The 13,561-nt window shown below is 37.8% G+C and overlaps 1 protein-coding gene across 1 annotated transcript; it reads left to right on the forward strand.

Moving 5' to 3' along the window:
- The first annotated feature begins 982 nt into the window (after positions 1–982).
- Positions 983–8,002, forward strand: mrpl57 (mitochondrial ribosomal protein L57). The gene is made up of 2 exons (XM_088350784.1): positions 983–1,106; positions 7,489–8,002. Exon 2 carries the CDS (start codon positions 7,502–7,504, stop codon positions 7,811–7,813), a length of 312 nt encoding a protein of 103 aa, XP_088206910.1. The 5' UTR covers positions 983–1,106; positions 7,489–7,501; the 3' UTR covers positions 7,814–8,002.
- The last annotated feature ends 5,559 nt before the right edge of the window (positions 8,003–13,561 follow it).

A 13,561-nucleotide genomic window follows, 5' to 3' on the forward strand; every position in this document is an offset into this window, starting at 1 on the left:
ATCTCATTTTCTTTCCATCTCCCTCCCTCTTTCATTCTTTATTTCTCTTTCTTTCTCTTGCTCACTCACTCTCTTTCTTTTTCCTATCTTTCTCTCTCTCTTATTTCTTGCTTTCTTTTTCTCTCTCTTAATTCATGCTTTCTTTCTCTCTTATTTCATGCTTTCTTTCTACCTTATTTCTTTCTTGCTTTCTTGCTTTCTTGCTTTCTTGCTTTCTTGCTTTCTTGCTTTCTTGCTTTCTTTCTTGCTTTCGTTCTTTCTTCTCTCTCGCCCTTTCTCTTTCTTTATTTGTCTTTCTCTCTTTTTCTCTTTTTCTTTCTTTTTGTTTCTTTTTTATTCTCTTTCTTTATTTCTCTCTCTCCCTCTCTTTCTTTGTATCTTTTTTCTTATTCTTTGTTTTATCTCTCACTGTCTTTCATTCTCTCGCTCGCTCTCGCTTTCATTCTCTCTTATTATTTTTCTATCTATCTCTCTCCCTCATTTCTCTCTCTCCTTTGTATCCCTCTTTCTATCTCTCCTCTCTCTCTCTCTCTCTCTCTCTCTCTCGCTCTCTCGCTCTCTCGCTCTCCGTTTTGTCTCTATTTCGCTCTTTTTCACTGGGTTTCTCATTTTCTCACTCTCCCTTTTTCTTTCTATTTTTCTCTCCCTCTTCCTTTTGGAGGTGCTCATGAGGGGCCAATATGAAAGGCATTATCTTTGTGTTGTTTGCCGAGCATGAACATATTTGAAAGTTTAAATTAGGTAAAATCTCACATCATTCTACAGCTTTAAGGCTATTATTATATGACTCGACACCCCCTGATCTTTACAGGGTGTTAAAATAACACGGGCTCGTGTAAAAAGCGTCCCTCACGTTTGAGATATTTTTCAATTGTCTGACACAATTTGCCCAATAAATATTGTAAATTGTATGGCAGTTTATTTTTATTTTATTTCATTTATTTGTGATAGTTTGGGTATCAAACTAGATTGAGCCTTTTACCGTTCCGTAGACAATCCGGAAGTTTGTGGCTGACCTCTCGTGTCCCACAATTATACCTCTACGTTAAATTTGAGCTTTCATATTGTTTTGGATTTATAAGTTATTTTGCACACCAAGAGCCAAGGTAAAATGAGTATGTTGCTCCTTAAAAATAATTGAATTCCTATATTCTACGACCTAAGGTCTCGTTTGCTTGCTATTTAGCTTTCTGTTATGTACCACTCAATAAGATTTAAACGCCGTGTGTTACTGTCGTACCCGTTGAGTTGTTATGACATATGTTTGCATGTCTTTAAAAATATAGATGTAGGTTTTTATACGGATGACCGTAATTTAACATGTCTCACGAAGTATGAATCTGTATAAAAATTATATTTTGTAATTGCACTTCCAAGAATGCTTCCATTCGTCTTCGTAAGTAATTTGAGTGGAGCGAAAAAGAAAGATATCTTTTTAAAGATGTATTTTTTGTTCTTTTCTTCCTGTTGAAGAATTGCTGATAAGTGACAAAATAAATTAGCGTCTTGATTTTAGTGTACGTACACAGTGCACGATGGAGACCTCTGTTATGGAAGACCGATCCTGCCATATATAGAAATAAATGTAACAAGTTTATTAACAAATTACATTTCATGCAATAAAACATTTCTGATTAAGCCCTATTGCATTGAGTTTTTCAATGCAAATGATCAAATTTCGTGCTTAAAACGGGACATATTACTTTTTTCTTACTCTTGGACAAAGTTTTTTTATATATATAAATGAATATATTTGCATATTCTGTGTGTTTCAAAACCAATTGGATAAAATGATCCCTTTATAAACAAGCAGACCGATCCTGCTATATATATATATATATATATATATAAATACATGTAGAAATAAAAATACATATAATGTAAATAAATATACACTTAAATCGGATAACACCTGAATTTGTTACATAATTGCAATTCAAAATGTATTGTCATTGTGAATGTCGAATACACATTGAAATTAAAAAGTGCCATCCTCATGGTGTGAGAAAAAAAATAGAAGATCAAATACCAAAAGCTTAAAAAAAGAATTAATGGGCTCTAGTTTAGAAAGTAAAGAATTAATTCCTTAGCCTTTTTGCTCATTCCTTATTTATTTAGTCAATGATTTAGTAATTTATTTATTTTGGTACCTGTTTTGTCGTGTATTACCTAACAACAAAATGACCCAGTTGCCTGAGCTTTTGAATGAATGAATGAATGAAAACTTTATTTGGAACATAAAAATAAAAACAGGACAAAAACAATGAGTCAACAACGAAATAATGTCACACAACATGTTCGAAAAGGGGTAGTCAGAAGCAGATGCTTATTTTTCCTACCCCTTTATCTTCCCTATTAAATACATTTTATAGATAGCTCCTCTTGTGTCTAATACAACAAAATCTCATGGATATACTTATTACATAGGTCAGATATCAATAATTATAATAGTTACAATAATCACATATTTTATACACTAATCTTCGCAATACCCATCCCTCAACGTCATAATGCGCATAATGTCACTGCGGCACCAGTGATAATATCAATAAAAATAAACACAATACTTATAACAGTTCTGATGTGATAATAGCACAATAACAACAAGTTAGCCATAGTTTGAAGTGCAGTATTTTCAGTCTCCCTCATATCCCATTTTCTTCATCTCTGTATTTCGCCAGTAATGCTTTTTTGTATTTAAATTTGAACACATGGATATTTGGACATTGTTTGATTTCATTTTGCAAATTATTCCAAAGTCTGACTCCACACACAGACACACACATACTTCTCCTGGTGGTTCTCACCTTTGGGATTTTGAATTCACCACAGCCCCTCAAGTTATAATTTCCCTCTTTCCGAGTGAATAATCTTTGTATGTTTTCTGGCACTATGTTTTTGTTGACCTTAAATAACAGTTGTGAAGTGAAAAATTTTATTAAATCATCCAATTTCAATAAATTGGACTGCATGAATAAAATATTGGTATGATCCCGATATCCTACCCTGTGTATGGTTCTTATTGCACGTTTTTGAAGGATAAAAAGGGGCTGTAGTGAACTTTTGTAATTATTGCCCCAGACTTCTGCACCATATGTTAAATATGGCAGAACGAGAGAACAATACAATAAATACAATGCCTTATAATGTAAAAGAACTTTGGTTTTATTAATTATTGAAATGCTTTTAGATACCTTTGTTTGTATGTGTCTGATGTGTGTTTTCCAACTTAATTTATTGTCTATTATGACCCCTATAAACTTAATTTCTGATACAATGTCTATTGTGACACCATCCATTTTTACTTCTAAATCTTGATTTACCTTACGATTACCAAAGAATATTACTTTGGTTTTATTTAAATTTAAAGATAATTTATTTATATCCATCCATACTTTTAGGTTAATTAGTTCACGATTAATACAGGTTACCAAATCCATATAGTTATCATTTGAATAGAAAATGTTAGTGTCGTCTGCAAATACTACTATTTTCAATAGTTTTGAAACATTAAAAATATAGTTAATATATAAATTAAATAGCTTTGGTCCCAGGATAGAACCCTGTGGTACTCCACAACAGATGTCCAAATATTCAGATGAAAACTCTCCCATTTTTACATATTGCTTCCTCCCCGTCAAATAACTTTGAATCCATTTCAAAGCCACTCCCCTGATGCCATATCTTTCCAGTTTTTTTATTAGTATATTATGATTAATGGTATCAAATGCTTTTTTTAAGTCAATAAATACCCCGACTGCGTATCTCTTCTTTTCTATACTGTGGGTGATTTCTTCTACTGCATCAATAATTGCCATTGTTGCTGATCTGTTTGCTCTAAAACCATATTGACTTTCATTAATCAATTCATGTTTATCTACAAATTGTTCTAGTCTATTATTGTAAAGTCTCTCTAATATTTTAGAGAACTGAGGAAGCAGAGATACCGGTCTATAGTTTGTAAAAATGTGCTTGTTCCCATTTTTGTATATTGGTATAACTTTTGCTATTTTCATTTGATTTGGAAATGTGCCTGTTAGAAATGATAGATTACAGATGTAGGTCAATGGTTTCACAATGCTGTTTATAATTTGCTTAATTAGTACCATATCGATGTCAAAACAATCCATAGACATTTTGTTTTTACAGTTGTTAACCACGTCTAAGATTTCTGATTCCGTAACCCCAGATAAAAACATGGCCTTGGAGTTCATTTTTATTAGTGACTCAAATTGTTTACCACTGCACTCTGGGATATTTGCAGCGAGCTCTGGTCCAACATTTACAAAATAACTATTGAAATTCTCCACAACTTGATTTAAATTATAATTTTCACTGTTCTTATCAATAAAATAGTTTGGATATGCATTGCTTACATTCTTTCCTTTTATTATACTATTTAATATATCCCAAATACCTTTGATATTACTTTTGTTATGATGTAATAAATTGGTATAGTATAATTTCTTGCTTGCTCTTAATATTCCTGTCAATTTGTTTTTATACGTTTTATACCGGGTTTCGGCTTCCTTAGTTCTTAGTTTAATAAATTTTCTATATAAGTAGTTTTTTTTCTTACAAGCATTATGTAAACCCTTAGTTATCCATGGATGGTTTACAGATTTATTCTTAATATTAATTTGTCTCATTGGGCAATTTTTGTTGTACTTGTTGGTGAATATTTCCAAAAATATGTCAAACGCACCATCCACATCATCTGTACCATGTATAGCATTCCAGTTTTGTTTAACTAAGTCATCATACAGTGATATAATAGTCGCTTCAGTTCTAACTCGTTTGTAAACATAATCCTTAATTGATTCTTGTCTAGTAACCTTTTCATCATACACTGTAAATACTGGTAGGTGATCAGAAATATCACAAACCAGTAACCCGCTGACGTTTGTAAATTCCATATTATTTGTAAATATATTGTCAATGAGTGTTGCACTGTGTGAAGTGAATCTACTAGGCCTTAATATAGTTGGGTACAAACTCATACTGTACATCATATTAATATTGTCATCAATGTTTTTATGTTTGTTTGGATTCATTAGATCGATGTTGAAATCTCCACAAATGAATAGTGTTTTGGCGCTTATTGTTGAATATGTTTTTTCAGCCCAGTTTGTGAAGGTTTCCAGATTTGAGCCCGGTGATCTATACACACAACTGACTATAATATTTTTCCTTTTTTCATTTATAATTTCTATTGTAATACATTCAAGTAAATCGTCAATGACAAATGACATGTTTTGTAATATTTTCGATTTTAATCTTTTGTGCACATATATAGCTACTCCACCTCCTATTTTGTTTGTTCTATTTACATAGTTCAGATTATAGTTGTTTAATTCAAAATTTACACCCCTTCCCTCACTGAACCACGTTTCAGAAACTGCAATAACACTAAACGGGTTCTCAAATTGTTGTAAGTATTCAGTGATGTCATCAAAATTTGTGTACATACTTCTACTGTTAAAGTGTATTATTGAGAATTTGTCTTCAGATTTAACAAAGGTATTGTATTCATTTCCAGTATAATATTTGCAATTGTCTGAGCTAGCTGATATGAATTTGTGGTCAGGATCGAAGTCATCTAATCTTGAATTATTGGAGTCAGTGTGATTAACAATGCTCAGTTCCGGTAAATCATGGCCTAATATATTATGATGGATTTTTTTATTGTGATCTGTAATAAAGGTGTCCATATTGTCAGTCCAGGATGCCATTGTTACACTTCAGGCAAATCTGTCCAGCTCCTGCATTTCTCGAACCCATAATATTTTTGCTTCTTCCGGAGTGCCGTTTAACTTTATGTATACTCTGCAGTTTGAAGTCCATGTTCCTTGTATTTTGTTCGTTTTCCTCAAAAATCGAGCCTGTCTTGCAATGTCAGAGTTTTTTTTTTGCTTAAGTGTTCATTTAAATAAACATTAGTCCCTTTTAGTTTTTTTCCTTGCTTAAGGATTTCATGTTTCCGTTTTCTGTTAACAAACCTTACGATGGTCGCCTTGGGTCGGTTGTCACCTCTTGTTAATTGGTGGCATGCTTCTATGTCCTCAGCATTGATGGATATGCCTTTTTTACTCATAAAAGCAATGACCTGTTGCTCCGCAGAATCCTCATCAGCATCTGTTGCAATATTTGTATTTGCCACAGCCTTGGCATAGGTCCGAGGTTTGATGTCCAGACCGGTGATAATGATATCATTTATCTTGGTATACTGTTCCAGATCTGCAACGCGTCCTTCTAGCGCAATAATCCTCTTTTCTTTCTCCATGTTTTCGTTTTTTAGGTCTTTGATTTCAGCCACCAAACTCAAAATTGTGTCTTGTTGTCTGGTGACGATATCCATTTTATCCATTAAAAAGCCGAGTGACTTTTTAATTTCCTCGAGTTCTTTATCTCTGCTCGGCATCTTGAAAACTTCACGTTCCTCTAACGGCACCGTCCGCTGATCGCATCACCCGATCGCCCTCTGAGTCTGAAGTTGTTATTTTCGCCGGACTTAGTTTCCCCGACTGTTGGTCGCTATACAAGTGGCGCCGCCATGTTTGCCAGCGTCAACAATGGCCGATCTCGGAAAGCAGGCGAATCGGCCTCCTCTATCTATCCGCCGAATCAACGTCAACGTCGACTCCGTGCTTTAGGTTCTTTTCAAAAACCCACAGACGCCAAGTCGTGGCATTCAAGTGGCCATAGCAGATTAGCTTCACTCATTAGCTTCACTCGCGGTGCGGAGCTCACTAGTCATACTTAACTGTTTTTCCCCTATTGGTTGAAAGTGTTGGGCACTTTACTGAAAAAAGTAATTATTTACAGTTACCTATGACTTATTTTAAAAAGTAATTCTCTTAAAAAAAAAATTCAGAACACGTTTACGATAAATTCTTTGTTGACATTTGTCTAATTGATTAATCGATGATGAATCTTATTGGTTGGTGGTTCCTGTACAAGCCACACCCCCTCCTCATGTTCTTCATTCCATTGGCTACTGATGGCATACAACAAAACTTGTGCATTTAAACTTGGGGGGTTGGGGGGGGTTGGTTGGGGGGCTCCGCCCTGCTTTATTCCTGGACCCTGGCTATTTCAGCTGAAAATGAAAATCTCCATTCTGATCCCTGTATTAAGTTGTACTTTGTTAGGCCATATAAACAGACCAACTCCACTTTTACAACATGATTAGTGGTGTGATGTGGCAGACTCGAGGTTCATTAATCTCCCCGAGCAAGGGTGTTGATATTCATGAACTGTTTTTGATAAATGGCAAAATAACAACGTTGAAGTTAAAATGATTTATCAATAAAGCGTTACAGTACTTGTTACAGAGAGAAGTAATTGCGTTCCAGGAACATGTTCCTTTGTAATGCATTAATTCCATCACTTTCCCTGACCCACTCCTACTCCCCAAAACCCATTTTTTAATTCCTGTTGGTTCCATCAAACTTAACTCTGTACTTTTTTGTGTTTTCCATCCAATAGGTCTGTGGCCATCATGTTCCTTACCCTGGCTCTGCTCCGGAAGGGAATTCCAGGGAAGCAGTGGATTGGCAAGTATCGGCGTCCGCGGGCCGTCACGTGGCAGATGAGGCGCAATATGATAAAGCATCTCGAGCGGGAGGCTGAGAATGAATACTGGATCAGCCGACCCTACATAACGGTGGAGCAGGAGTTTCGGCACGCTGAAGAGCGTCGGGCACGCACCTGGGAAAATATCAAGAACGCAAAGTCGCAAAATTTTCCCAGTCACAAGACTGTCACTGACCATCTCGCCCACCTTGGGATCTCAAAGAACTGGGTGTCTTAATGTTTTGGTTTTGGCAAAGAACGGCTTTCTGGAATTTTGCAAACATGGAACGAGATCATCAATGGTTCAAGCTGTTAAAGCATAAAACTGCAAAGTGGCTTACTAAATGTAATGTTTTGCCTAAAGTGTATGGATGCTTCACATATAGTATTAGACATTCATATATAAAACTCATTTGGAAAACCTGAATTTCTATGTTTTTTATTTTTTTCGACCTCGTGATTTGGCGACTGCAACTTCAGTTAAACGCTGGGGACATCGTTTGAGGTGTCCTTCAAAAGTTGAAAGAAGAATATTTTCTCTTTTAACCCTCATCTTGTCTTCATTTTAAAAACCATTGATAAGTTGTTTGGTTTTGATTTGTTTTTGTCCTTAGTTTACACTCCAACTTAAGTTTGTGGTGGTGATGAAGGGGTTCTTAGTTCAAAGTCCCCGCGGACCCTTGACAAGTGTTTAAAGGCATCCAATTAATTATTCTAAAAATAAGGCCTTAAATGACAAAGTTGTCATAAAATCAAACTTCGTAAGTCTTTAAAATGTAAACACATTTATACAATTATATGTTTTGTAACTAAAAAGATTTAGTAACATTTATCAATTGTCTTTTTTAATAATTCACTGATTTACGCGTGACCACAATAATGGAACTTTAAAAACAGTGATGTTTTAGTCGGGCCTTTCAGATCATACGCATTTTTTAGGTTTTCCCGCATTACACCTAGCAACTGGGCACAGAAACATTTAATTTGGACCATGGGAAAGTGTCAATTTAACGAGAAGTGTCTGTCCGACGAACTTCTTTGGCCATGGCTAAATGTTGTGCCAGGTTATGTGTACGGGGCACAATGTATTGTGAGCAAGACAAGAAAAATTTGTGGGATTTTTTTGTTTTGTTTGATTCAATTGTGTTTTTTATTGTCGTCTTGGTCTCATTTGATTTCAGAAGGTATTTAAAAGGAGGAAAAGTCTTGAATTTAACTTGCATTACGCTATAGGAACCCTTCTTGTTGCAGTAGAAGAGGAAGTGAACAGTTAGGTCACAGACAACACCTAGTAGTTACCAGGTTAAAAACCTTAAAACACAAGAGTGAAAAAACATTATTAAAGAGTACACATTGCTTCAAAATAAATAATGAAAACAATACTAATCACTGTAGTTACAAGTAACGACAAATGAAATTCAATGTACAAGTGCCTTAACATCCAAAAGCTTAGCATCCGGTGTGCTCATCATTGACATATCTAAGTTTATAATTTAACTAAACTTGATATCACTCGCCTCAGGTGTAGTTCCAGCTGCTTTTAAATCTGCTGTCATTAAACCCACACTGAAACGACCCAACCTAGATCCAGAAAACTTATGTAATTATAGACCTGTGTCAAACCTACCGTTTCTTTCTAAAATACTTGAAAAAGTAGTGGCACAGCAGCTGAATGATTTCGTGTCCGAGAACAATCTCTTTGAATCAATGCAATCAGGATTCAGGGCTAACCACTCTACTGAGACAGCTCTGATTAAGGTAACCAATGATCTCCTACGGGCAATGGACTCGGGCGCATCATCACTTTTGCTGCTGCTGGACCTTAGTGCTGCATTTGACACAGTGGACCATATTATCTTGCTAGAACGGTTGGAAAAATGGATTGGTCTCTCAGGAAGCGTCCTATTATGGTTCAGATCCTACCTCTCAGATAGGACCCACTGCGTTAAATATGGCGAATTGACATCTGAGCCATTTACAGTAGTGTTACTTGCAGGGTTCAGTGCTTGGCCCCCTTCTCTTCAGCATTTATATGCTTCCACTAGGTGATATTATTCGCAAGTATAATATCAGTTTCCATTGCTACGCAGATGACACTCAACTCTATCTCCCGATGGAGGAATCTGCCACACTAAACTGTGGAAATTTGGAGGCCTGCCTCACTGAGATAAAAGAGTGGATGTCACTCAATTTCCTGCGTCTTAACTCTGAAAAGACTGAAATGTTAGTTATTGGTCCATCTAAGTCCCGTGACTTATTCTCTAAAACCGCTGTGAACATCAACAATTGCCACATCACACAGAGTGACTCACTTAAAAATTTAGGTGTCATTTTCGACCCTGATCTGTCCTTTCAAACACATGTGAAGAAAATTACTAGAACCGCTTTCTTCCATCTCCGTAACATTGCTAAAATTCGTCCTATACTTTCTCAGTCGGATGCGGAAATCATAATTCATGCGTTTGTTACCTCCCGTCTCGACTACTGTAATGCACTACTTTCCGGTCTTCCGATGACCAGACTCAAGAGTCTTCAGCTGGTACAAAATGCTGCAGCGAGGCTTTTAACAAGGACAAAAAAGTACGATCACATCACCCCAATTTTGGCTAACCTGCATTGGCTCCCTGTTAGCCTAAGATGCGATTTTAAGGTTCTCCTACTACTATACAAAATCATACATGGACTTTCCCCCTCATATCTTTCAGATCTGATCTCCCCCTATGTCCCGGCCCGAAGCCTTGGTTCCGAGAGCGCCGGTCTCCTGGTGATCCCAAGAGCCAAGAAGTGTTCCGCCGGTTCGAGAGCGTTCTCCATCCGGGCACCGGTGTTGTGGAATGCTCTTCCCCCTGAGATCCGATCTGCAACCTCGGTGGAAATGTTTAAATCCAGGCTTAAAACTCACTTCTACTCTATAGCATACGAGTAACCTAATCTTCTTATATGTAATAACTTGTGAAGCCCTTAGAGACTAATTGTGATTAAGGGCTATACAAATAAAAATGACTTGACTTGACTTGATGGCATGTTACTCAAATAACGATTAAACATATATATCATCCATCCATCAACCCCACCACTTGTCCTCTGTAGGGTCGCGGGGGTGCTGGAGTACATCCCAGCTACCTTTAGGGAGTGGGGAGGGGACACCTGGAACTAGTTGCCAGACAGTCACAGGGCACACTGAGACATACAACCAATCTCATAATATGAGCTCAGTCAAAACAGTATCAGCTCTTTAAAATAAATATGCTTGAAAAACTACAATTAAACAAAGTAGAATATCAATATTTTCAAAGCAGGTGAAAATCTCCACAAAGAAGATTTTAAAAAATAAAACTGCCTAGATCCAAACTCATTGGAAAAATTTTTTTTAAATAAAAATGAATCGGCACTTATGTTTCCCTTCTCTTTTCACTTGTGACACAAAACTTAAAGTAACAGAACAATTCATGATACACTCTTACTCTCTTAATACACTCCATCCATCCATCATCTGCATCACTTATCCTTAGTAGGGTTGCTGGAGCCAATCCAAGCCATCTTCAGGAAGTAGGTAGGGGACACCCTGAACTGGTTGCCAGCCAGCCACAAGGCACACAGACAGACAACTCACTTGCCACACACATACACACACCCACGCACGCCGCACAATGAAATGAAATGATCTGCATTTATATAGCGCTTTTCAAGTCAATGACTTCCCAAAGCGCTTTACATTGTGCTTCACATTTCCCAATAGCGGCTGTGGTCTGTGCAGCCATGTAAGGCGCTAACCTGCTTATTGGGGGTATTGGGAGTTCAGTGTCTTACCCAAGGACACTTCGGCATGTAACACGGACAAGCCGGGATTCGAACTGGGATCCCTTAATCCTAAAACGATCGCTCTACCTCCTGAGCTACTGCCGCCCCCGTTCATTTACACCCAGGGACAATTAGAACCAATTAACCTGACATGCATGTTTTTGGAATGTGGGGGAAACCAGAGTGCCCAGAGAAAACCCACGCAAGCATGGGAAGAACATGCAAATTCCACACAGGAGGGTTCAATCTCATAACCTCAGAACTGCCGCGGACGCGCTAACCCCTCAGCCGTGATGCTGCTTTCTTAATACACTCATCAACTATATATGTTTTGTATTAAGAGTGTATTTTACACAAGCATATTATACAATTTTCCCTCCACATTAATAATAATAATTATAATAATAATTTCCTTTGTATTGTCATTCTGTGTAACAATGTACACAGAACGAAATGTCGATACACCTGACCCGTTGTAGCGAGCCGATGCAGCCGCAGCCAACAGAGGGCGCCGCCATTTTACCAATGTTATAAGTCTTAGGTATGACTCGGCCGAGGCGCGAACCAGCGACCTCCCAGTCTCATAATCATCTTGAAGCCCTTACGTGTGTGTGTGTGTGAATGCGTGTGTGCGGCGTGCGTGGGTGTGTGTATGTGTGTGGCATTTTTATGAAGGGGTTCACTTTATGGGGCTTTATTGTGCTTACGTTAATTCTGTTTATATTTAAAAAAACGTTTTGTTTGCTTTGTCCCTGGGGCACATGTTGGTTTGAAGCCGATACGGCTGTCTTTAGGAAGTTGCCATCACCAGACAGTGAGTTGGGAACTTTTTATTTACCGATTGTGGTTCAGACCCCTGCAGGTCCGGATGAAGACATACTGCGAGTGTTGTGAATGTGAATGAAGATGTGGATGTTTTTTTTGTACCCTTTTATATACAGGGTTTGTACGGAGGCTTGAAATCCTTTAAATTACTTGAATTCCAAGGTTGTGTTTTCAAGGTTTGAAAGTGCTTGGGTTTTGGGCGAAGTTCTTGTAAATGCTTGAACTGGTCACCATGTTGTCTGACTCGATAGACCAATCATTAAATGAAGAAAAAAAAAAATCAAATCTACTTAAAATGACATAGAAACGCCTGCTTTGTTGGCTTCGATTAGCAATTGCATTTCTTCTTACTTCGTGACTGTTGGCAGTTGCATACCTGTCAACCTCCACGGTTCCATGCCCGTACAAACTGTCGTATTTTCCCGTACAAAATACAAAATAATCGTACACCATATTTTTTTTTTCAGAATGATGCATGTTGGGAAATCCCCAGGCAGCAGACGAATACGATTGACAAATTTGTTTTTCCGCACAGATTTCCTTGTACGTCGTACTCGTCTTAAAATGCATAAAAAACATACTTTGAATGGCAAAACCGTACCGGTTAACAAGTATGCAGTTGGCATATGATTGTATGGCATGGTCATCTGAAGCGTCATCGCCCACTACATAGTTGACTCAAGAGGACAGGTAACCCAATCTAGGAAAAGTAATAAGATTTAAAAGTAAATAAAATATAATTCAAAGGAATTTTTCTCTCGTTTTAACGACAGAGTTGCGGGCCATTTTGACAGAGGAAAACAGGAGGGAGGAAGCACGGCGGCGCAGTGGTTGGCGCATATGCGGCACAGTTCATGTCTTGGGAACCTCCTGCGTGGGTTCAAATCCAGCTCCAGACTTCCTGTGCGGAGTTTCCATGTTCTCCCCGTGCTTGCGTGGGTTTCCTCCGGGCACTCCGGTTTCCTCCCACATTCCAAAGACATGCATTTCAGGTGGATTGGCCGGTCCAAATTGTCCCTAGGTGTGAATGAGCGAGTGAGTTGTCTGTCCCAGTGTGCCCTGCGATTGGCTGGCAACCAGTTCAGGGTGTCCCCTGCCCACTGATTGCTGGGATGGGCTCTAGCACCCCCGCGACCCTACTGAGGATAACCGGTGCAGCTAATGAGATGAGATGAGATGAGAAAACAGGAGGGTTAGGAATGTGTTAACAATGCCCACAAGAGTCATTATGATTTTTTTTCCTCCCCGCCAATCTGTTTTGATCTTACTTTTATTATCGCCGTTCCGGCTAACAAAACACATTAGGAACCTCATCTCATCTCATTTGCTGCACCGCTTATCCTCAGTAGGGTGGCGGGGG

This window comes from Urocampus carinirostris, chromosome 13 (assembly GCF_059441175.1).
Source record: "Urocampus carinirostris isolate Australia breed hairy pipefish chromosome 13, RoL_Ucar_1.0, whole genome shotgun sequence".
NCBI classification, from domain to species: Eukaryota; Metazoa; Chordata; class Actinopteri; order Syngnathiformes; family Syngnathidae; genus Urocampus; species Urocampus carinirostris.

Coding starts and splice junctions, on each gene's coding strand:
- mrpl57 (XM_088350784.1), top strand. CDS start 7,502: ATGTTCCTTACCCTGGCTCTGCTCCGGAAGGGAATTCCAGGGAAGCAG.